The following is a 24926-nucleotide window of genomic DNA, read 5'->3' as shown; positions in this document are numbered from 1 at the left end:
ATATTTATCTCGGCCATTGATATTAATAATGCTTTTAAAATTCGTCTCCGACCCCACTAGATCTATGCCTTGCCTCCACAGAATTATTAATTATTTTTTCTAAATTAACAGAGTTAATTGGTCTAAATCCGAAGCTTTGTCTCTGACAGCGTACTGTCCAGTAACGGCTTTTCAGCTGGGCGCCTTCCAGTGGCCCAAACAGGGCATTAAGTATTTGGGAATTTTTTTCCCAGCAAATTTGTGTGATTTAGTCAGAGTTAATTTTGACCCTTTAATAAAAAGGTTTTTGAATGATCTGGGCAGGTGGGCTTCATTACATTTATCTATGACTGGGAAGGTTAATGTTATTAAAATTAACTGTATTCCAAAATTCAGTTACCTGCTACAATCTCTCTTTATAGATGTCCCCCTCTCTTATTTCAAGCAATTTGATAGTATAGCGAAGTCCTTCATTTGGAATGGTAAGTTTGCTAGATTACACTTCAGTAAATTACATAGGCCGATTGATAAAGGTGGGCTAGGCCTACCCAAGATTTAGTTTTATTATTATGCATTCAGTCTCAGACATTTGGCTCATTGGTCACTTCCACCTGAGAGAGCCCCTCCCTGGTTTTGTATTGAACAGGAAGTTCTTGCCCCTATTTCACCATTACTAAGCCTTTCTATCAAACTAACCAGAGAAGTTAAGTTACACCCATTTACCTCACATTTGCACGTGGTATGGACAAAAGTGTCCAGAGTGTTTAATTCTGAGATTTATTTAAATGTTGCCTCAAGCATATGGCTGAACCCAAAATTATGTATTAATAAGTCCCCTTTCTGCTGGTCAGAGTGGATTGTGAGGGGGGTTACTACACTCGGTGATCTATATGAGAATTGAGTGTTGATATCCTTTGAAAATTTGGTTCAACATTTTGGGATTCCCAGATCTCAATTTTTTTAGGTATTTACAGCTGCGCCACCTGCTCTGTACTATTTTTGGGAGTAGAACCCCCCCCTCCAAAGCAGCAGATACTATGGGAGTGGTGACATAACCCATGTCTTTTGGGGGTGTGTTAAGGGTGAGTTTTGGTTGAAGGTTCAGAGTTTTATGTTTGATGTATTGGGCACTCGGGTATCATTTTGTCCCAGACTCTGTATTTTGGGCGATGGGGCGGTCATCGATATTGAAAATAGACACATACAGATTTGGGTCTTAATCAGTGTCATGATCACCAGGCAGATACTTTTAAGGGGTTGGAGGTCAGCTGGAGCACCCTCATTTCAGGAGTGGTGCTCGGAGATTGGAAGGGTGGCAGCCTTTGAAGAAGGGTCATTTAGAAGACTGGGGAAGTTTAACTTGTTCATGGAGAAATGGGGCGGATATTTGTCATTTATGGATGTTGTTGTTATTATTATTATTATTAATATATTTTTTATTTATTTTTTTATTTTTTGTGTGTGTGTCTATATCATTTACGACCACTGGAATGTTGTTGGGGGTCAGGGTGGGATTGGGGTTTGGGAAGGATAATAGTGGGGGTTAATGTTGATTCTGTATATACACTATATTGCCAAAAGTATTCGCTCATCTGCCTTTAGACGCATATGAACTTAAGTGACATCCCATTCTTAATCCATAGGGTTTAATATGACGTCGGCCCACCCTTTGCAGCTATAACAGCTTCAACTCTTCTGGGAAGGCTTTCCACAAGGTTTAGGAGTGTGTTTATGGGAATTTTTGACCATTCTTCCAGAAGCGCATTTGTGAGGTCAGACACTGATGTTGGACGAGAAGGCCTGGCTCGCAGTCTTCGCACTAATTCATCCCAAAGGTGCTCTATTGGGTTGAGGTCAGGACTCTGTGCAGGCCAGTCAAGTTCTTCCACACCAAACTCGCTCATCCATGTCTTTATGGACCTTGCTTTGTGCACTGGTGCGCAGTCATGTTGGAACAGGAAGGGGCCATCCCCAAACTGTTCCCACAAAGTTGGGAGCATGGAATTGTCCAAAATCTCTTGGTACGCTGAAGCATTCAGAGTTCCTTTCACTGGAACTAAGGGGCCAAGCCCAGCTCCTGAAAAACAACCCCACAAAACTTCACAGTTGGCACAATGCAGTCAGACAAGTACCGTTCTCCTGGCAACCGCCAAACCCAGACTCGTCCATCAGATTGCCAGATGGAGAAGCGTGATTCGTCACTCCAGAGAACGCGTCTCCACTGCTCTAGAGTCCAGTGGCGGCGTGCTTTACACCACTGCATTGCTTCCACTTTGTTATAATACCACTGACAGTTGACTGTGGAATATTTAGTAGTGAGGAAATTTCACGACTGGACTTGTTGCACAGGTGGCATCCTATCACAGTACCACGCTGGAATTCACTGAGCTCCTGAGAGCGGCCCATTCTTTCACAAATGTTTGTAGAAGCAGTCTGCATGCCTAGGTGCTTCATTTTATACACCTGTGGCCATGGAAGTGATCGGAACACCTGAATTCAATTATTTGGATGGGTGAGCAAATACTTTTGGCAATATAGTGTATGTGTTTTGTTTTTCTGTTCAAATATGTGAACCAATAAAAGTTGTTAATCTGAAAAATAATAAGAAAATTAAATTGAAGGGCAGAGTGACGAACTGAAATATAAGATGAATTCATGTGTTCACGGTGATAAACGCAAATACATTGAACACTTACATCATTACATCACTTACATCTTGTGCTCGGATTTAAAATCCTGCAGAAGAAAAACACAGAGTCTGATTATATTAATGATATGAACTAATGAACTGATATGACTGACACATATGAAGTTTAATCATTCTGATTGTCTGATCACACACTCTCTCTCACACACACACAGACACACTCACTCACTCACTCACTCACTCAGACACACTCCACTCTCTCACACACAGACACACACACAGACACACTCACTCACACTCTCTCTCTCACACACACACACACACTCACTCACACTCTCTCTCTCTCACACACACACACACACACACACACAGACACACTCACTCACTCAGACACACTCACTCACACTCTCTCTCTCTCACACACACACACTCACTCACACTCTCACTCTCACACACACTCTCACACACAAACACACACTCTCACTCTCAGACACACTCACTCAGACACACTCTCTCTCACACACACACACACTCACTCACACTCTCACTCTCACACACACTCACTCACACTCTCACTCACTCACACTCTCACAGACACACTCATTCACACTCTCTCTCACACACACTCACTCAGACACACTCACTCACACTCTCTCTCACACACACACAGACTCACTCACACTCTCTCTCACACACACACAGACTCGCTCACACTCTCTCTCTCACACACACTCTCTCTCACACACACAGACTCTCTCACACTCTCTCTCACACACACTCTCTCTCACACACACAGACTCACACACTCTCTCTCACACACACTCTCTCTCACACACACAGACTCACTCACACTCTCTCACACAAACACAGACTCACTCACACTCTCTCTCACTCACACTCTCTCTCACTCACACTCTCTCTCACACACTCACTCAGACATACTCTCTCACAGACACACTCACTCAGACACACTCTCTCTCACACACAGACTCACTCACACACTCTCTCACACACACACACAGACACAGACACACTCACTCACAGACGCACACTAACACACACACTCATACACACACTAACACGCATACATACACACACACACACACACACACACACACACACAAATCACGGCTCTTGTTCGGTACTCTCTCATCTTCTATAGCTGCGGTTCTCTTTGTTTCATCATCTTCATCTTTATAATTACAGAACTAATCTGTTCACAGTCTCATGGTGATATTCAGTTTTTTTTTGTAGCATTGTGTTTTGTATAAAATCATTAATGACATTGAGTTAAATGGTCTCAGGAATAATACACTGAACTCATTTTAGATGCTCTCATTAGTAAACAATGTGTTTGATTGTAAAGTGACACAGTCATGCAGCACTTTCATAATCTTTGTATTAATGTAATTTATCATGTTTAAATGATGGCACACTGAATGAGTATTTCAGTCTCTCAGCATCACTTCAGTCTTAAAGAGTATTTATGGAGTGAAACAGTCAAATACTGAGTGATATATAAAGTGACACAACACTTACATGTTACTGAATTATATTACAAACACACACGCACACTGATCGAGGTTCTTACCTGAAACTTCACCACAAATAGTATCATCCCATTTTCTCTGCTTGTTTCTTCACTTTCTTTCATTTCTCATCATTTATCTATCTGTCGTTCACTCATGTTCTGTGTCTCGTTCACACAGCTGCACTTCTGACTATCATATAAAATCACATGCGCTCTAACACACGTTTCTCTCTCTCTCTCTCTCTCTCTCTCTCTCACTGTGTGTCTCTTTCTCTCTTATTAACACAAGTGATCAATCGGCAGGCGGTGAACAGACTTCTCTTCATAGACATCTCCTCCCCCGTGTGTGTGTGTGTGTGTGTGTGTGTATGTGTGTCCTGCCTACACACACTCTCAAGGGCTCTCAGCCCCCAACACACTCACAGAGAGCCTGATTCACACACACTCAACATACAGATTTACACCGACAGCCACCTACGACAGCACTTACATTCCCACATCACCGGCTAAAGAGGGATGGCCCGAGCTAATTATGTATCACCTTCCATTAATTAATACAGTTTGTGATGTGTTCTACTCAATGTGCTAGCACTCACATCTAATCACAGACTTAATAGTATGCATCATGAAGAGCAGTATGCATCATAAAGAGCAGTATGCATCATAAAGAACAGTATGCATCAAGAACAGTATGCATCATGAAGAACAGTATGCATCATAAAGAACAGTATGCATCATAAAGAACAGTATGCATCATGAAGAGTAGTATTCATCATGAAGAGCAGTATGCATCATGAATAGCAGTAATGATCATAAAGAGCAGTATGCATCATGAAGAGCAGTATGCATCATGAATAGCAGTAATGATCATAAAGAGCAGTATGCATCATGAAGTGCAGTATACAGCATGAAAAGCAGTATCCATCATGAAGAACAGTATGCAGCATGAAGAATAGTATGCATCATAAAGAGCAGTATGCATCATGAAGAGCAGTATGCATCATGAAGGGCAGTATGCATCATGAAGAGCAGTATGCATCATGAAGCAGGATGCAGCATGAAGAGTAGTATTCATCATGAAGAGCCGTATGCATCATGAAAAGCAGTATACATCTTGAAGGGCAGTATGCATCATGAAGCAGGATGCAGCATGAAGAGTAGTATTCATCATAAAGAGCAGTATGCATCATGAAGGGCAGTATGCATCATGAAAAGCAGTATACATCTTGAAGGGCAGGATGCAGCATGAAGAGTAGTATTCATCATGAAGAGCAGTAAACACCATGAAGTGCAGTATACTTCATGAAGAGCAGTGTGCATCATGAAGCGCTGTATGCATCACGAAGAGCAGTATCCATCACGAAGAGCAGTAAACACCATGAAGAGCAGTATGCATCATGAAGCACTGTATGCATCATGAAGCGCTGAATGCATCATGAAGAGCAGTATGCATCACGAAGAGCAGCACGCATCTTGAGCAGTATGCATCATGAATAGTATGTTTCATGAAAATGTAAATATTTACATTTACACAGTTGTAATAGATAATAATGACACACATCATACATGATGAATGGTGTTTGCGGTTTCCAACAGATGTTATCAGACTTCATGTAAACAAGTAAGATTCTCAACATATGAACTGAGTCTTCAGCATCTCCGCAGTGTTTAGTAGGACACATTGGTGGCAGTCTGCTGCTGGTTTACAGATTAAAACGGTGAGTGGGTGGAAATACAGAATGTGTGTCTCTCCATACTTCACACTAGAGAAGAGAACTAGTCAGCTTAGACGTGTGTTTAAATTATTACTAGTAGCTCTGATAAGAGGATAGATACCTGTCCAACAACATTCAGACAAACACAAAGACAGACGATGCTTAAAGATGTGAAAGTGAATGAGAGATCGGTTTTGTTGTCATCCTGATCTATTGTTAGGAATAAATGAATATCTTCTCATTTGACTGTTACTTTTGTTTTCCTGCATATTTATCTTCTCGAGTCCCTCAATGAAGGAGTTAATGAGGCATCAGAACAGTTGTTTTTATATCTCATTTCTGTACATTTTTTCTTTGTGTCTCTTGTGAAGGTTTTGATGGTTGTTTTTGCTGTTGTGATGGACTCAGGGCGAAAGTGTGTGTGTGTGTGTGTGTGTGTGCGCGCATACGGCCTGTGGGTGTGTGCGTGGGTGTATGTGTAGGCGTCATGTGAACTTGACTCACGCTTCAGTCTGCTGCAGAGGCAAAACAACACAATAAACACACAGCACACATTAACTGAAGCTTCGGCTGCCATTATCTACAATACCTCTCTCAGATTGTCATACTAACAAAAATAATAGCAAATACTTCTCTCTTTTTATTTAAAATGTACCTGTAGAAATTCAGACTGATTCAGGAATCATTGTTATATTAAAAATAAATAATTTGCTTTGTTTTAAAAATGTTGTATATTTGTCTTATTAAACTAGTTTGCATAATAAAGCTCACAGATTTGATGTGGATTGATAAATATACAGGATGGTATCAGAACCATTAGGGGTGCAGTAAATGATAATTGCAGGATTGACTTTCATAGAACGACACGGGGACAAAGTGCTTTTTCTGTAATGGGATTTCAACTCTGGAACATGTTTCCAATTAAAATTAAAGCAATGCAACATATGAAGTATTTGACGATAATGATCCAGAGCTGTACACATGTTTAATTAATAATAAATTGTGTTACCAAGGCTGGGAGAAAACCAATTACTTTACAGTTAAATATTTTTTTTTTCTTTTCAATTATGTTTAGTTTCCTTTTTATTTCGTTTTTCGCATATCCTGGGACCTGAGATTAAATAACATTCTTTTTGAAAATTAGCATGTGCTATAATCTCTGTGTATCCTTTTCAGTCTTTCAAATGAAATCATGTTTTTGTGTCCCTATACAAATAAATTAATAAAAAAGGAAGAATAGGAGGTAGATGTTTTTTGTATGATGTGTAAGTTATTGTTGATTACTTTTTTTCAATTTATTTTTATAAATGAGTATTATATCTCTAAATATCTGCATCAGCCTTTGAACAATCAATATCAGTCAACCGATAGTTACATAGAACTAAAATTAACATTGAAATAAATGAATTTAATAATCATTGAACCAGGCCTTTATTGATGTTAATATAACTCTATTTTTATTTTTATTTTTTTTTCCTTTTCTCCCCAATTTGGAATGCCCAATTCCCAATGTGCTCTAAGTCCTCGTGGTGGTGTAGTGACTCGCCTCAATCCGGGTGGTGGAGGACGAATCTCAGCTGCCTCCGCGTCTGAGACCGTCAATCCGCGCATCTTATCACGTGACTTGTTGAGCGCGTTACCGCGGAGAATGAACCACATTTTAGTGACCACGAGGAGGTTACCCCATGTGACTCTACCCTCCCTAGCAACCGGGCCAATTTGGTTTCTTAGGAGACCTGGCTGGAGTGACTCAGCACGAATATAACTCTATTTCTTAATATTATTCAATTTATCCAGCATGATTGTGGGTTTTCTGAACTGTTGCTGTTGTGTGGGAGTTTTCATTCTCATGCTGCTGCAGAATAAAGATCTGGCGACGTGTTTGAGTTTTATTTATCTGCACAAATAATATTGAACTGAATTCAGTGTTTGTCTATTTTGCACCAGATACTTCACAGTCGGGCATTTACTTCATTTATTTTTCTTCCCATCTGAGGGAAAGTGTTTGAAACAGAATCTTGTCTTTTCTCGAGGTTTGGAGACCATTTTCACTGTAATTTCATCTCAGATGTTGCATGCTGAGCTCCACGTCTCGTGTCTTTGTCGTGCCATGACCTTGATTGGCAATAAGCTACAGGACTTATTAAAAGATTACTCCAGAAACCATGGCAACTGTAGGAAGTGTAAATGGTGAAGTGCAGCTCAGAAGGACAAATACGAGCACTCCTGACCGGCCCGACAGTCACAAGACCGAATAAAGATTTATTCATTTTCAGAATTTCAGTTGTTCATTCAAGAGTCATTTAAAACACTGAATAAACGAGTTTCATTTTTATACTCATGAAACACAAGAGTTCATGCATCTGTCAGGATTTCTTGCAACGAGTTCATTAAGTGAACAGTGAGTTGGACTCTCAGCAGCTGATTGTGTGTCAGTTTTGAGATGTTTGGCATCTTTTTGTCACCAGGGAACAGTAGTGTTATCATGTTGTGTACATGCTGAGCTGTGACATGTATCACAAAAAATTCTGAACAAGTTCTGGATTCTAGAATTGGTTTTAGTTTGACAAAACTCACCAAATCCAAATCAGGCAAAGTGGTATCAAGATGCTTGTTACCAACTTTATCAAGTCAGAGTTTGATCCCAAGGTTATGATTAGTTTACGTGCGCGTTCACATGAATGAAGCAAACAGCTATTCACGTGAGAGACAGCACAAGTCACATCTCACGAGAGAGTCAGCGAGATTTACTTCTCCGCTGAATCAGAATCAGCTTTATTGTCAGGTATGCTTACACACACAAGGAATCTGTCATGGTGACAGAAGCATCCAGTGCAAATGCAACCATATATACATGCATACAAACATATACATTTAAACATATATACATATAGTGACATAAAAATAAGATATAACAGATGAAAAAATAGAAATAAACAATAGAGCAATAATGTTGTTAGAATATTTTATATACAGATATACAGTTCTGTGCAGGTGATGTATTGAAGAAGAGGTAGGGTATGTTAAAGAATATAAATGAAATATGGATATAAGTAGGAATGGATAGATTGAATATTGCACATGGTTGTATTGACAAAAAGAAAAGTATTTGGGGGCAGTTTTAACTGTTCATGAGGTGGATATCCTGAGGGGAAAAACTGTTCCTGTGCCTGACGGTTCTGCTGCTCAGAGCTCTGAAGCGTCGGCCAGAAGGCAACAGTTCAAAAAGGTAGTGGGCAGGGTGAGTGGGGTCCAGAGTGATTTTTCCAGCCCTTTTCCTCACTCTGGAAGTTCTTGAAGGGAGGGCAGGGGTCAACCAATAATCCTCTCAGCACTTTACCAATCCTCTTGGTAAACTTGCTAATATGTTTGTCAGTGGTTTGATGACGCTTCTTCATATTCAGAACAGAGATCAATCAATATGAGTTTTCTTTTGACTGATTCTTTTTAAAAAAAATTTTTATCCCCTTTTCTCCCAATTTGGAATGCCCAATTCCCACTACTTAGTAGGTCCTCGCGGTGGCACGGTTACTCACCTCAATCCGGGGGGCGGAGGACAAGTCTCAGTTGCCTCCGCTTCCGAGACCGTCAATCCGCGCATCTTATCACGTGACTCATTGTGCATGACACCGCGGAGACTCACAGCATGTGGAGGCTCATGCTACTCTGCACGATCCACACACAACTTACCACGCACCCCATTGAGAGCGAGAACCACTAATTGCAACCTCGAGGAGGTTACCCACACTTGCTGAGCTACCCAGGCCACCTCTTTTGACTGATTATTTTTCAGATTAAATGTTTTTTATTGATTCATAGAAATATAACAAAGAAAAACACAACATATATACATTGAATCAACATTTAACCCCCACTATTACCCCTACAATCACCAACCCCACCCTGACCCCCAACGAACACCCATGTGGTCACATATAAGAATACACACACACACACACACACACACACACACACACACACACAAAACAAAAACAAAAAAGAAAACAAAAAAGAAAATCTAATAATCATACATAATTAAAACTATACTTCTCTCTCCACAGCCCCTCCCCAAGAGTCCCCCAAAAATGCTAAATAACTGCCCCATTTACTATCAAACAAATCCCAAAACCCCAGCCTTCTGCATGACACCTCCTCAAAAGCTGCCACCCTCCCCATCTCTGCACACCACTCCGGAAATGAGGGCACTCCAGCTGACTTTCATCCCCTTAAAATAAGCTGTCTGCCAATCATAACACTGGTCAGAACCCAATATTTTATGTGTTTATCACCCTTATTGATGACCGCCCCGTCACCCAAAATACAGAGTCTGGGGCTAAATGAAATCTATGTGCCCAATACGTCACATATAAAACTCTGAACCTTCAACCAAAATTATTGGATCTTAACACACCACCAAAAGAAATGGTTTGTGTCTCCATCTTCTGATTGGCATTGCCAGCAGGTGGGGGTGTCTTTAAGACCAAGCCTATACAATTTAGAGGGGGTCCAATAGAATCTATGTAAAATCTTGAACTGCATAAGGCGCCCCCTTGCATCTCTAGATACAGACTTGACGTTTTTTAGAATCCTAGCCCACACTCCCTCCTCCAATACCAAGTTGAAATCTTTCTCCCATAATCTCTTGATAGAAGTTAAAGCTCCATCTCCCAGACTCTGAATTAACAGGGAGTAATACACTGATGCCTCCATGACGTTTTCTAAAAGCAGTAATCACCTCTCCCAGAGTATCTGCCGCTCTAGGGGGGTGTACGCTACTCCCAAAAATAGTACAGAGCAGATGGCGCAGCTGTAAATACTTATAAAACTGAGATCTGGGAATCCCAAAATGTTGAACTAAATTTTCAAAGGATCTCAACACCACACTCTCATATAGGTCACCGAGTGCAGTAACCCCCTCACAATCCACTCTGACCAGCAGAAAGGGGACTTATTAATATATAATTTAAGGTTCAGCCATATGCTCAAGGCAACATTTAAATAAATCTCAGAATTAAACACTCTAGACACTTTTGTCCATAATGCAAATGCGAGATAACGGAGTGTTACTTAACTTCTCCGGTTAGTTTGATAGAAATGCTCTGCAGTGGCGAAATAGGGGCAAGAACTTCCTGTTCAATACAAAACCAGGGAGGGGCTCTCTCAGGTGGAAGCGACCAATGAGCCAAATGTCTGAGACCGAATGCATAATAATAAAACTAAATCTTGGGTAGGCCTATCCCACCTTTGTCAATATGCAGCTTAATGAAATGTAATCTGGGACGTTTACCATTCCAAATAAAGGACTTCGCTATGCTATCAGATTGCTTAAAATAAGAGAGGGGGACATCTATAGGGAGAGACTGTAGCAGGTAGTTGAATTTTGGAATACAATTCATTTTAATAACATTAACCTTCCCAATCATAGATAAATGTAATGAAGCCCACCCGCCCACATCGCTTGAAAACCTTTTTATTAAGGGGTCAAAATGAACTCTAACTAAATCACACACATTTGCTGGGAAAAAAATACCCAAATACTTAATGACCTGTTTAGGCCACTTGAAGGCACCCAGCTGAAAAGCCGTTACTGGGCAGTACACTGTCAGAGACAAAGCTTCGGATTTAGACCAATTGACTCTGTATCCCGAGAACTTAGAAAAATGAATAATTCTGTGGAGGCAAGGCATAGATCTAGTGGGGTCGGACATGAATAATAAAATACAATCTGCGTAAATCAAAATCTTATGCGCCATATCTCCCACCACCCCTGGAAAATGATCTTCCTTTCTTATCGCAGCTGCTAATGGTTCCAGGGCAAGACAGAACAATAATGGGGAAAGAGGGCAACCCTGCCGGATGTCCCTATCCAGAGTAAAATAATCTGAAATTAATCAATTTGTTTGTACCGCTGCTACTGGGTGTCCATAAAGTAACTTAATCCAACCAATAAAAGTGTTCCCGAACCCATATATTTCCAAAATCTTAAAAAAAATCATTCTACCATATCAAATGCCTTTTTGGTGTCAAGTGAGATGGCAGCAACCGGAGTCTGATCATTCGCCACTGACCACGTGATATTGATGAGACTCCTGATGTTATCAGAAGAGCTGCAGCCCCGAATTAACCCCACCTGATCTATATGTATGAGATGCCATAACTTAATCGGTTAGCCAAAATTTTTGACTATATTTTTACGTCTAGATGGATCAGGGAAATTGGATGGTAACTCTTACACTCGCTTGGATCTTTGTCCTTTTTAAGAATCAGACTGATCCGGGCTTGTGTCATGGTTGGCGGAAGCTTTCCATTCTTTAATGATTCCGTATAAACTTCTAACAAAAGTGGAGCCAGTTCTGTAGCATAAGATCTAAAAAAATTCAGCAGCAAAACCATCTGGCCCCAGAGCCATGCCTGTAGGCAAGGCCTTAATTACCTCGGCAAGCTCCTCCAAGGTTATCTCAGAATCAAGAGAATTTTTTTGCTCAGTCGTCAGTTTAGGGAGATCTAATGGTTCCACAAAGTTTCTAATATCTTCATCAGTAGACGAAGACGTGGAACTATAGAGATCAAGATAGAATTCTTTAAAAGCATTATTAATATCAATGGCTGAGGTAAATATTTCACCACCAGCAGATTTCACTGAGGGAATGGTATAAAAAGACTCTCTCTGCTTTATATATCTAGCCAAAAGTTTTCCTGCTTTGTCCCCCGACTCAAAGTATGACTGTCTTGCCCTGAATATCCAAAACTCCACCTTCTGCGACAAAATAGTATTATATCTGTATTTCAATCGGGTCATTTCTCTGAGGTCATCAGATGACATTTGGCGCTTCAGCTCTGCCTCGGCATCTTTAATATTCCCTTCCAGTTCCACGAGTTCTCGTGCTTTGGATTTTTTGGTAAATGAGGCATAGTGTATGATCTGATCCCTAAGAATCACCTTAAGTGCCTCCCAAGCCATGCCCACAGAGGATACTGAGGACCAGTTGGTTTCCATATAAACATTGATTTCAGCCTTTAACATTAGTTGGAATTCAGGATTTTGCAAAAGGGATACATTAAAGTGCCAACTATATGATTTCTGTTTCTCCATATGTCGCAACACTGCTAAACTTACCAGGGCGTGATCTGAGACTAAGATGTTTTCAATTGAGCAATCAACAACAGATGAAATGAAGGACTTAGATATAAAAAAAAATTACAAATCTATTCAAGAAAAAATCTTATGGACTGATGAAAAAAATTAATAGTCCCATACCAGATGGGTTCAAAAGTTTCCAAATATCTGTAAGACCAAGATTTTTACACATCCTGTGAAGCGTCAATGTTGCTCTGGGTCCTGGGGAGCTCAGTGAGTAAAGACGCTGACTACCACTCCTGGAGTCACGAGTTCGAATCCAGGGTGTGCTGAGTGACTCCAGCCAGGTCTCCTAAGCAACCAAATTGGCCTGGTTGCTAGGGAGGGTAGAGTCACATGGGGTAACCTCCTCGTGGTCGCTATAATGTGGTTCTTGCTCTCGGTGGGGTGCGTGGTGAGTTGTGTGTGAATGCTGCGGAGAATAGCGTGAAGCCTCCAAACGCGCTATGTCTCCACGGTAACGTGCTCAACAAGCCAGGTGATAAGATGAGCTGATTGACGGTCTCAGATGCGGAGGCAACTACGCCACCACGAGGAGAAAAAACATTTTTTTGCTCTAGGGGGCTTACACACTTTTGCTTCACTATGAACAAGGACTGAGTCCATCAAAAGATTAAAGTCTCCTCCCAATATTATATCATGAGGGGTGCCAGCGGTTTGCAACATCCCTTCAAGATCTATAAAGAAGCCCTGATCATCAGAGTTAGGTGCGTAAATATTAGCCAAAATCAACCTTTGCCCCTGAATTTCTGCTAAAACAATAATGACTCTTCCTAATTTATATGTAATCTGTTTGAGACATTTTAATTGTAGATGTTTACTTATCAGTATAATGACTCCCCTGCTCTTACTTGAGCCAGCACTAAAGAAAACATGTCCATCCCATATCCTCCCAAATTTTTCAGCTTCCTGCGGGGAAGAAACGCAATATCATATTTCTTACGTTTAAGACGAGAAATAACCTTCCTTCTTTTTATGGGGTGCCCCAACCCATTCACATTCCACATGGAGAGAGACAATCCACTCATATTAACATTTGACATTCTGACATATTAGAAAAAATAGATTGTGTTAAAAATAAAATTATAAAGACCACCTTTCAACATTAGTGCAACAATCAAACCCAAAACTTCCCCCCTGAACCAAACAAACAGAAAAAAGAAAAACGTGCGCATTAAACCTGCGCACGACAGCGCCAACTGGCATCCATCCCTCTAAACTCAAACAGTCCATGTACGCCTACGAGAGCCCCCGCGACAACTTTGCCGTCAGATTGCTCAAGTCCGGTGCTTCTATACAAATTTTGTGAGGCAGAATTACTCAACAGAAAATCATCTATAAAACAAACTCTAGCCCATAGGCAGAATAAACACAAAGAATGTGTAGATTCATCCACATAACTGTTCCGAAGGTGTGTACCCTCCACAAAAGAAACTCCAGCTGCTAGGCGGAACCAGCACAAAAAGAAACAAAAAAGGCGCTCAGTTTCCTCGGACAGTCAAGTGAATGTTCAGTGAGTCAGGCCCACTCGGCTGCATAGACAGTATCATACAATGACTTACTCATTCCATTGACTTTATGAAGGACATCGCTTGCTGTGGGCATGTAAATATTTTGTGGCCATCCTTAGTATCTATTCTCAATTTGGCCGGGAATATCAGTGCAAAAGCGACCTTCCGTTGATGTAAGAGATTCCTTGAATCGATCACATTTCTCTCTTGTCGAATTCGCAAAGTCTGGGAAAAAGAAAATGCTTTCCTTTACTCCTTGCCTTGCGTAACACGAGATCTTTATTGGAAGTCTTCCAACTTTTCCCAGACGCACTTCAAATCCGTCTTGGTCGCTAGTGGATTAGCAGCTAATTCCCCCTCTGATGACTCCAGATAATCGATCCGCTTCTCAACAGCTGACACTCTTGTAACCATCTCAGAGAATTTCGTCTCCATGGCAGTGATCGATCAGCAAGCTCCTCCAAGTCAGCAACGACCTTCGTCAGAATTGCCGTTAGGTTCAACAGTTGACGCTGAACCTCTTTCACCGCTCTGTCCAAACTGAGTCCCGGGTTTTTGGCTTGTTGTTCAGGGGCTTCAGCTTGAGCATGTAAGTGTCTTTTAATGTCTTCCTAGAACAGTTAAGAGTCAGAGTGAATCGTATATCACCAGTTTATGACCTAAAAAGAATTAAAACTAGCAAAGTGCGCAGAGCTCGCCGTTCATACGTCCGACCCTCGCATGGTGCCACGCAACCTCCTTTTGACTGAACTTTTACCCCCAATCTTGAATGTTTAGTTCCATCCTGATGTGTAGTGGGCACATTTCCTCTCAGTCATGATGCGTCTATGCGTTTATGGATGTGTTCGGTGTGGGTGCGCTCTTCTCTGTCAGTGTGTTCTTAACTTCAGAAAATGCAAAAATATCTGTCCGTGACATTATTGTGTCACGCTCTTACATTTGGATCTAAATGCATCAGTTTTTATTTTTACACACACACACACACATACACACACATACTACAACTCAGATAAATAGGCAAAAACCCATAGGCAAATTATGTTGCCTTTGGAGCACTTTTAATTTTATATTAAATAATCATGTGAAAGTGACACAAAATTTGACACTTAAAACAGAACCATTAATAACAAAACACTTTTCAAACTGCTTCCTAATTGAACAAATATTATAATTCCGAACACTCACAAAAATAAAATAAATTAAAATAATCATTTCTTTTTTTTAAAGAATTCAATAAAAGTTACAAATTAATGTGATGCCAATTATTTAATTCAAACTTTTAAATTTTTATATGAACAGTCATGTACATAGCAATAACCCGTTTAGTTATTTAAAACAAATTCTTAATTTAATTTTATCGTTATTTTTCATCCAAACAGAAAAAGAAAATAAAGAAGAGGCTTAATTGTTCAATATGATTAATTTAAGCTTTTCTCTCTGAATGTAAAGCAATTGAACATCCATTCCCAAACATATGGCGACCTTTCGCATAACTGTGACAGAAAACATCTTTGGAAATGAACTGATATTTATATTTGCTGGCAATCTGTATCTATCAGCAATGTTACATGTTGGTTAACTTCAACCCTTTCTTCAAGATTTTCAGTGATGTGCCCCAGAACACATTCCCTCCCTAACCATTTTTGTCATGTGACAGTCAGAGCAACGTCAGTAGACAAGAGAGTGAGCAGTGGCTATGAAGGTACTTGATAAAAAAATAATAAATGCATATATGAACCCATTTAAAATACTAAGAAAATTTAAAGTTAAATAAAATAAAATAAAAGTTACATAAAAGACATTATTATTGTTTAAAATTGTGCTTTTGGTTAATTGTCAGGTATTATAGGAGATTTAAAAAGTATGATTTTGGTGGCTCCCCTCGTGTGGCGCCCCCCTGCGTTGCATATATTGCATACCCCTGTTTTTGCACTCTTGGGTATAGCATCTGTTTTAATTGTGTATTCATGATAGTGGATATGTGAGAGATATTTCCTCCACTAAAATAACTCTGAATTCTGCACTAAATGTCATGTTTGCGCTTAGATTAAATCCAAGTATAACCGACAGAAACGGTGCACTTTTCTGCACTTTCTTTTGAATCTTTTTCATTTTGTGCACTTTATTATCATGCAGTAACTGACAGCAGCAGCACACTGTCGTTATGACTGATGATCACACAGCCTCCCTTCGAAAACTGAATCTGTCAAATGTTGGGCAACATTTGTAATAATTATCCATATATACCGGCGGATGAGTTTTCAGCTAATGCAGCCCCTGGCCATGCCAGTCTTTTTTATTTCTAAATCGCAATCTACAAGGAGTTAAAGCAATGTCCTCCTCTGGCTTTATGTCTTATAATGATAAATAGTGCAAAAATCCATGCGATTGCTTTGGAATTCGAAGGTGGTAAAGTTGTGTTGTATACCACTGCATCTGTACGATTATCAGAAAAACTGACTCGTAATGTGTGCAGGGGTCACGACCTCCCGAGTGTCAGAAATCGCACCGTGTACGACTGACTTTACTTTAAGATTTTTTAGTCAAGTTTTGTACGTTGGTTTGAAACACCTTGTTCAAAACCGTTTTACAGTTTTTTTCAGAGGTGTAGTCAAGACCAGACCAAGACCTGTCAGTCCAAGAAACAGGCAGTACATTTTAATAAACCAAGATGCTGAATTTATATTTGAAGAATATTCCTCCTCTACCTTGACCTCTACGGTGGTGGACAGTCTGCGTGGCACTGGTCTGATTTTCACTGCATGTACACCCATTCCTTTTTAGCTGTTTATTCTTCTATGGTAATAAAAGTACGAGAAAAAATCATCATATATGGCTCTTTATTGCAGGCATCATTTTTAAAAAGGACAATAAAATCCTAAAGGAATGCTAATAGATTGTTAACAGTTAACATGCTAACAATTTTTTCCCTCAAAATATCCATCTCATGAACAGTTAAAACTGCCCAATTGAGCAATAATTAAATAAATGTAAATAAATAACATATTTCAGTTTTTTATTTTTAATACATTTGCAAAGTTATCAAAAATCTGGTTTTTGCTTTGTCATTATGGGGTATGAAGTTTAGATTGATGTGAATTTTTTAAAGCATAAAGCTGCAACATAACAAAATGTGAAAAAAATAAAGGGTCTGAATACTTTCTGAATGCACTGTATATGTAGAAATTAAAATAAAAAAGATTAATAATTGCTGTAAAAGTATTAATTGTAAGTTCTTGTTAACCTATTTTAACTAATTGCTATTGAATACAAGCTTATTAGAAAAAGCATTCCCCAAAAGTTTAATGTGTATTCAATAAACTGAATCTTATTGTTCCTGGGAAATAATGGTGAAAATGTTTAATAGAGTTTAGTAGTCAAGACTTTAAGGTTTGTGTTTATACATAAATTGACTTTCACAAATAAACACATAGAAATCATCACTGGAGTAAATAGTGTGACAACTAGCCCCGGTCTCCTGTTTCTTGCATTTATATGTAACTACAGTCTGTTGTAGTTTAGTAGAGAAACCATCACTTGATTGAGCAATGAATATTTATTAGTAAATGAGAAATCTGAACAGTGTACAATATATTTCCTAACTATTATTCATTGTACAGTTGTGTATTTAAAACAAGTTTCTTTTCAAAGAGTTTATATCTGTGTGAATATGCCCTTCAGCTTTAGAAAGAGATCCGAATCAATATTCCCTCAGATATCCGCTGTCACGCCCCGCTCAATGGATCTGTGTTTATTTTTACTGGGAGTAGAATGACCTGTGTGAGGGGTCGATGTTCGACAACTCGCAGGATCGGCATATTTTTAACATTTTGTTTCATATGTTAAATATTTGGAGGCTGAATGCTGTTTGAGGAACTTTTGCCAGCAATGCTGCTGTTGCCACGGCAATACATGGAGCACTTAAGAGCTGGAATAGTTCTTCACGAACCTATTCACAACCTACAGAGTGTGTGTGTGTGTGTGTGTGGTGTTCTTACACATCCAGATATCAGTGTGTGTCATTAATTGCTGCTGTAAAATAAGCGTGTGGGTGTTAAATTGGCTGCTGGCGTGTTTGTAAATTTCATCTGTAATGCGCCTCTGACACACATGATTTGTTTGTTTGGAGTAAATAGACGGATGAATGTTGCACAGAGAAAGAAAAACTCTCTCAATTGAGTTGATCAGCAGTGAGTAATTTGACTGTTTATAAGCGTGTTATAATGACACTTATTAGCCGGATGGATGTGAGACGGCAGGAGTTTCAGCAGGTTAAGTTTCCGATGTGAATCTTCAGTGTGTTTTTAGTGTTCAATTCTGAATATTGGCACTTTCTACTCTTTAAAATGTCTCTGATCAGTGAGCACTGGTGCTTCATCATCATCATCAATCTCATGAGATCAAATGAAATATTACAGGAACTGTTTTATTTTCTATAATACCATAGGGCTGTTGAATGCTGGATTCTGATTGGTTGACAGATGTTCTAAGGTGTGGAATTATTTTTATAGTAAACGCACAGCTATGAAGTAGTTCCAGGTCTTGACTGCATAACGGTTCCATATCACTTCGCCAAATTATTTCAGTTATTTCATAAAGCCCTACAGACTACCACAGCAAAATAACCACATAAAACAAAGACATTGGTTAAGTACATTGTATAAGAATGACAAACATTTTCTATAATATCATAAATTTAGTTCAGTTCCTGTGGAAACTACTCTCTCTCTCTCTCTCTCTCGCTCTCTCTCACTCACACACACACACTCACAGACACACACACTCTCACACACACAGACACACACGGAAACACACATTTCTGCACCTTTGAAGGGCACTGCGGGAAGGGGATGCCACTCAAAGTGTCGTTCCAAATGAAAGCAAATTAATATTTTTTCCGAAGGAGCTTCCACAAGACTGTTAATGATGGGTACATTTATATAGTAATGCCATGCTCGCTTCAGAGTGCCCACATCTAGATCTCTGTCCTGCGGAGTGAGTAGGGCACTTTCGATTGGAATTCGCCCATAGACACTCATGAGATGTCAATGGACCTCATTTAAACAGTTGTTCAACAACGGAAAAGCCAGTGCTACTGAGAAGTCTACATAAACTAACATACTGCCAATTTAAAGCGATGTTACTGGTGATGAGAGACGCAGGTAATTCAACACGCCATCTCTGCTTTCTTTTTCTTTTCTTTCTCACTATCACACTGATTGATTGACGGCATATTAAACAAATCAGTGCAAAGTTGAAGGAACGTTTCACCTCATGTGACTTTTCGCCTGTACTCTGCAGTTCTCGTTTAACATTCATGACACACTTTATGAACTCAATGTGCTGAAAGGAGTTGTAAGAGACGCTGCCTCAAACTTTATCTGCTGGTGTCACTGTTACACAGTTACTTTGGAAATATGTCTATTATACACATGATTTCAGCTCACATTTCATGATATTTTGTTTTTATTTATGTACAGTTGATTACTTTTCTCATACTGCCTCCCTTACCTCAGAGAAACACCACTGGTTTGCATATACATTACTCCAGATACAGAGCTGTACACTAAATGATCTATTAATGTTGTGATTTCACTTTAGAAACAGTTCCGCATCATTGAGGATTCAGTTCTCACAGTTTCTTTCCATCTCACATGTATTTGACCTTTTGGGGAGTTTGATAATTTCATTGTCTCTAAATGTGACTTATTGTCCTGAACTCTTCATGTGTGTTATTCCAGTTAAGGGCATTAGAGTTTGTATGAACATTTACATCAGATAAATAATAAACCAATGAGCTGCTGGACATTTAACATGTTTAACAGCATTCAAACAGCTAAAATCATTATTATTATAATCTGAAACTTTTATGTCTTCAAAAAAACAACTAAAAACACATCTTTTCCATGAGCACTTAACCAGTCATTTAAAAAAAACAAAAATAATAAAAATAAAACAAAATTCCTGTTGCACTTTAATCTGTTTTTGAATATTATTCTGATGTTAGTGAAACTTTGTAATACAGCACTTTTCATACCACTGTCTCCTAAGATGATTCGCTTATGTTTTCCTCTTTTGTAAGTCGCATTGGATAAAAGCGTCTGCCAAATGAATAAATGTAAAAGTAAATAAATGAAACGGATGTGGAAAGTCTTTTGGCTTAATAAAGATCTGTGATTTCGTCCTAATTAAAGAAAACTTAAGTAAAATATCAAAAGGATCAATGAACTTCAGATCATCAGAACGTCAGACACAGAAATCACTGAACACAAAATCATCTCAACGCTTTGATCCAACAAACTTTGTAACGTTCAAATGCTTAAACTCGTGTCCAGAGTTCTTCAGTGATGAGCTGCAGTTCTGCATAAGTGACATGTTTTCTGTGGAGAATAAATGGACGACCGTGTCTGTGCAAAACAATGACTGAACTTTAAAGGTGCACTCAGTAACTTTTGTCTTTGTGACACCTAGCGGCCAGAATCATTTTAATAGTTTTCAGTTTCAGATGCCATTGTAGAAATGTAGTATTCACAGTCAGCCATGATAACTTTAATCAATCAGTGAAAGTGTCCAATAACACGTGTATCTGTCTGTGTCCCGCAAGACTGCAATGAACACCCACTACATGTAACGCCCCCCTTGGATCATCAAGTGATTCTATTGGCTACAAGAACTTTTAAAATCCTATGCAATCACTGTATAATTCAGTTTCTCTTAACTCTTTAAATATGACACAAAATAACTTATGTCACATATATTTAACGGAAGATATAAATGGTAAACTGAACTTGTGGAAGTGCTCTTTACTCCTGAAGGTGTTTGTACAATTTCTGCTTGTTCAATAATAAAAAAACATAAATGGTAAGATAAACGTTTATCAATTTATCTCCAGTTAGCTTACAAGCTAATCGTTAGCCTATTAGCTTAGCATACCGCCAACTTCTCCTCTTCACGTTCATTGAATTTCTCCTCACTGTCGCCACCTAGTGATATGGTGGTATGACTGAATTCAAAAGAACCTTTAATTTGCAGTATAGTTAATTATTTTCATAACATGGCCACCCCCATGTGTGGACCCTCTCCATGTAGAATATAACAGATTTCATAATGTCACTGATATGACTGGAGGTTTCATTTTAATTGTAAAATTACAATTCAAGTCTTTAGGTCAACTGTTTTAATGAGGAAAAAATTACTAAGTGCACCTTTAAAGAAGCAGATTAACCATCATCTCTAAAGAACTGACAGTGAATGAAGGAGCACAGACTGGCATTAAAGGCACAAATATTTAAAAAATGTGTTTTTTACTTTGTGTACAGATTATTCTGTTGAAACAGGTGAGTCTAATGTTCTAAATAAACCAAAGTTTTGTGTATCAGTGGCACTAATTATAGCAAAATGTGTAATTGTATAAATAGATGTAAATGATGTTTAGTCACACAAATGAGTTTCATATCTATATTTTATTTCATAAATTGACTATGAACAGAAAATTATGTACACAAACGGTCTTTGTGATGATGGTAGAAAAAATGTGAACAGCCCAATAAAAGTCTAAGTATGTAGTATTAAATATAACAGTGAAATCCAATCCACCAGGGAAAATACAAATATCTGCAATATCAGTACAGGAATGACTCCAAAAGATAAAACCTCACTAAATAATGAGTAACTGAACTAGAAATTTGAGTGTTTATTTATTAGTTGCAAAGAAACTAACTGAAGTGTTTGAGGTGAGATGAAGCTCAAGGTTAATTTAGACTTTATTGCAAATAAAATGAAAACAAATTTCAACATGCATACTGTATTAATCCCGCTTCATGCGTAGGGGTCACCAACATCAGTTTCATTTTTACACAGATTGTAGTGCACGAGTTGATTTGGTACGGCAGCATCTCTCAACTCTTTCCCATGTAAAAATCCAAAAGGCAAAACCATTAAAGTACAATTGTGTTCTTGTAATCCACATGTAAAACAATTTACAAGACTTGGTTAGAAAAAGGTGCAACACATGATGCAAACTCATTTCATATTTCACCATTATTTCCACATTCCAGTTTTGTAGATTTTTCTTGAAAAGCGCATGCGAGTCGATGAATCACTCTGAAAATCAATGGCGTCCTCGAAGTTTTTCTTCATGAAGCTACATAGTTTTTCATACATAGTCCTGTGATGTCACTTGCAGCCATATTCTGAAGCGTCTGTAGAGCTCATTAGAGGACAAAAATATATATGTTTCAACAGTATGTTTCAGACTAAAAAGTCGACACCGCTGTCGAAGTAAACATGCTGAAATCTCTCCAAACACCCTCCACTGGAGTTACACGTCTGAATGTAAAGTTCAATTTAAGGCACTTGCTCAGAAACGCTCAAGTCACAGCGGTACCCTGTGTATGAAGATCTCGTTTTTCTTTTTAAAGGTGCACTCAGGAGGTTTTTAAGCATGTTATTTTGGACTTACGCTGACACCTAGTAGCATGTCTGGTCATGTGATCATAACATGGCCTCCCCATGTAGAATATAACAGCTTTTATAAAGTTACTGATATGACTGGAGTCTTCATCTCATGTAAGTCTTCATGATTTCATACATGTGTTTCTTTAGGGGTAAAACTTTTTGAATGAAGAAAAATATTACTGAGTGCACCTTTAAACATTACAGTCTTCTGGAGCCTGTAGACGGTTTGTTGGATGCTTTCCCTCTTTCTTCAGTCATCTGTCCATCTGTCAGAACGAGCCCTCTGTGTTTGTGTATCAGGGCCAACAGGACGGAGATCTCCAAAAACAGCATGAACGTGTTGCGTCGGGCCACAGTGCTAGCAGGCGGCAGCGCTAATGCTATCTGACCAACACGTCTCTCTGCTCACCGCCACCCTCGGCGAGCGTCTCCGTGAGACAAGAGAAGACAAAGTCAAATAGACGCAGAGACCCTGAAAGGCTCATTGGTTTCATAAACTCCTTCCTCTACATGGGCGGCTCCTCTTCCATTGGTTCATCCTCCGTTCTGAAGAAATAAAACAAACGCAGCACATATTGTGTGAGAGCTAAAGAAAAGATGAAAGTGAAGTTGGAAACACATCCGTACCGTTTCTCCAGCACAGTGACAGATAAAGATGCCATCGCCGTCACAGTCTCGTTCTCTTCAGAATCGCCCCTCTGTGCTTCAGTTAGTGAGCGGTTCACGCTGGACTTGAAACGTTGCACAGATCTCCAGTACTGACCTGATCAAACACACAGAGAACAGGACAAATGAACACTAGTTTGACTGAATGATGAGGTGGATCTCGATTCAATATAACTTCTATGGATTAAACTTACTGTAAACTGCATTTGTCCATGCTGTACAGTATTTCTCATGCAAAAGTTATTCAATGAGATGGAAATATTGAACAAAACTTCACACAGATGGGGTTAATAAGAGATTCTATCACTCTAGTTTTATAATTTCAGTGTCTAGCTCCATAGACTTACATTGTAAATGCATTACTGTAAATATGATTGGTTTTTTTTTTAATAGAGTTTAGAATGTTCCTGTAAAACCAAAATTAAAGGATTTATATTCAGACATTATAAATCAATAAAGACTCACTGTGAATTTCTAGAACTTTCTCTATAGTGTTCACAGCGTTTTCATTGGGTCTCTGTTTCAAGAGCTCTGCTGACAGCGGCTCCAGCTGTTTAACACACAAATTACTAATTTACTTAGAAGCATCTGAAGAAAAAACAAAAACCCAACAGAAAGTCATACAAATCCATTCTGACATCAAAGCATGATGGGAAATTTGCATCTCACCTCGATGTCCAACAGTGCAGACACACACGCCTCTGATGCGTCACATATGGCTCTGAGGTCATGACCTCCCTCTAGCGCCAGCACCACATGACCTCCCGCTAACCCCATCAGCTGCTTAGTTAGGTGACCTAAACCTGCCACAATAAAGATGTGTTTTAAGAGAGTACAATGAGCATCAAATGATCATCATTACACAGAAGATTAACCCGTTTGTGTCATGAGCGATTAAAGAGACGGCGCTTACATCTGGAGGTGAGTTTATAACCTCCCAGCGGAGGAGGATGTCCATCAACCGCATCAAAACCTGCAGAAACCAGCACGATATCTGGTGCAAACTCGTCAGCGATCGGCATCACCACTGTCCTGCAACATCAAACATTTAAACGCATAAATGAGTTTTCAGAATATCGATCGCTGGTGTAAACACACTGCTGTTCCTCTATCGAAACAAACTGCTGCACAGAAACACTTTGCTGTTTGAGAATTTAAGGTCAGGAGGAAATATGAGAGATTCAATGATGCAGTGATGCAGATGTGCATATGATTGACAAGTATAACTGCAGTAATAGTAAAGTGGAAAGTCAAGGGAATGCATAAGTGTGTGTGTTTGTTT

The 24926-nt window shown here is 39.2% G+C and overlaps 1 protein-coding gene and 1 long non-coding RNA gene across 8 annotated transcripts in view; one reads left to right on the top strand and one right to left on the bottom strand.

Moving 5' to 3' along the window:
• Window positions 1–24926, top strand: part of LOC127445801 (uncharacterized) — a 39876-nt gene that overhangs the window by 2143 nt on the left and 12807 nt on the right. The gene's annotated exons all lie outside the window — the stretch shown is intronic.
• LOC127445765 (histone deacetylase 4-like) overlaps window positions 21969–24926 on the bottom strand; it is a 48134-nt gene continuing 45176 nt past the window's right edge. For 5 of the 7 annotated variants that reach the window (XM_051706060.1, XM_051706062.1, XM_051706063.1 and 2 more), the window contains 4 exons: window positions 24558–24676; window positions 24314–24447; window positions 24110–24194; window positions 21969–23741 (listed from right to left, as the gene is read on the bottom strand). In XM_051706060.1, coding sequence (XP_051562020.1) covers window positions 23485–23741; window positions 24110–24194; window positions 24314–24447; window positions 24558–24676 — 595 coding nt within the window. In that variant the 3' untranslated portion in view covers window positions 21969–23484. The remainder of the gene's footprint in view (window positions 23742–24109; window positions 24195–24313; window positions 24448–24557; window positions 24677–24926) is intronic. The other 2 variants (XM_051706065.1, XM_051706066.1) reach the window with 1 other exon arrangement.

The sequence above is a fragment of the Myxocyprinus asiaticus genome, chromosome 9, assembly GCF_019703515.2.
Source record: "Myxocyprinus asiaticus isolate MX2 ecotype Aquarium Trade chromosome 9, UBuf_Myxa_2, whole genome shotgun sequence".
Taxonomy (NCBI): Eukaryota; Metazoa; Chordata; class Actinopteri; order Cypriniformes; family Catostomidae; genus Myxocyprinus; species Myxocyprinus asiaticus.
The sequence above is the reverse complement of the archived record's forward strand: the minus strand, read 5'-3'. Positions and strand labels throughout refer to the sequence as shown.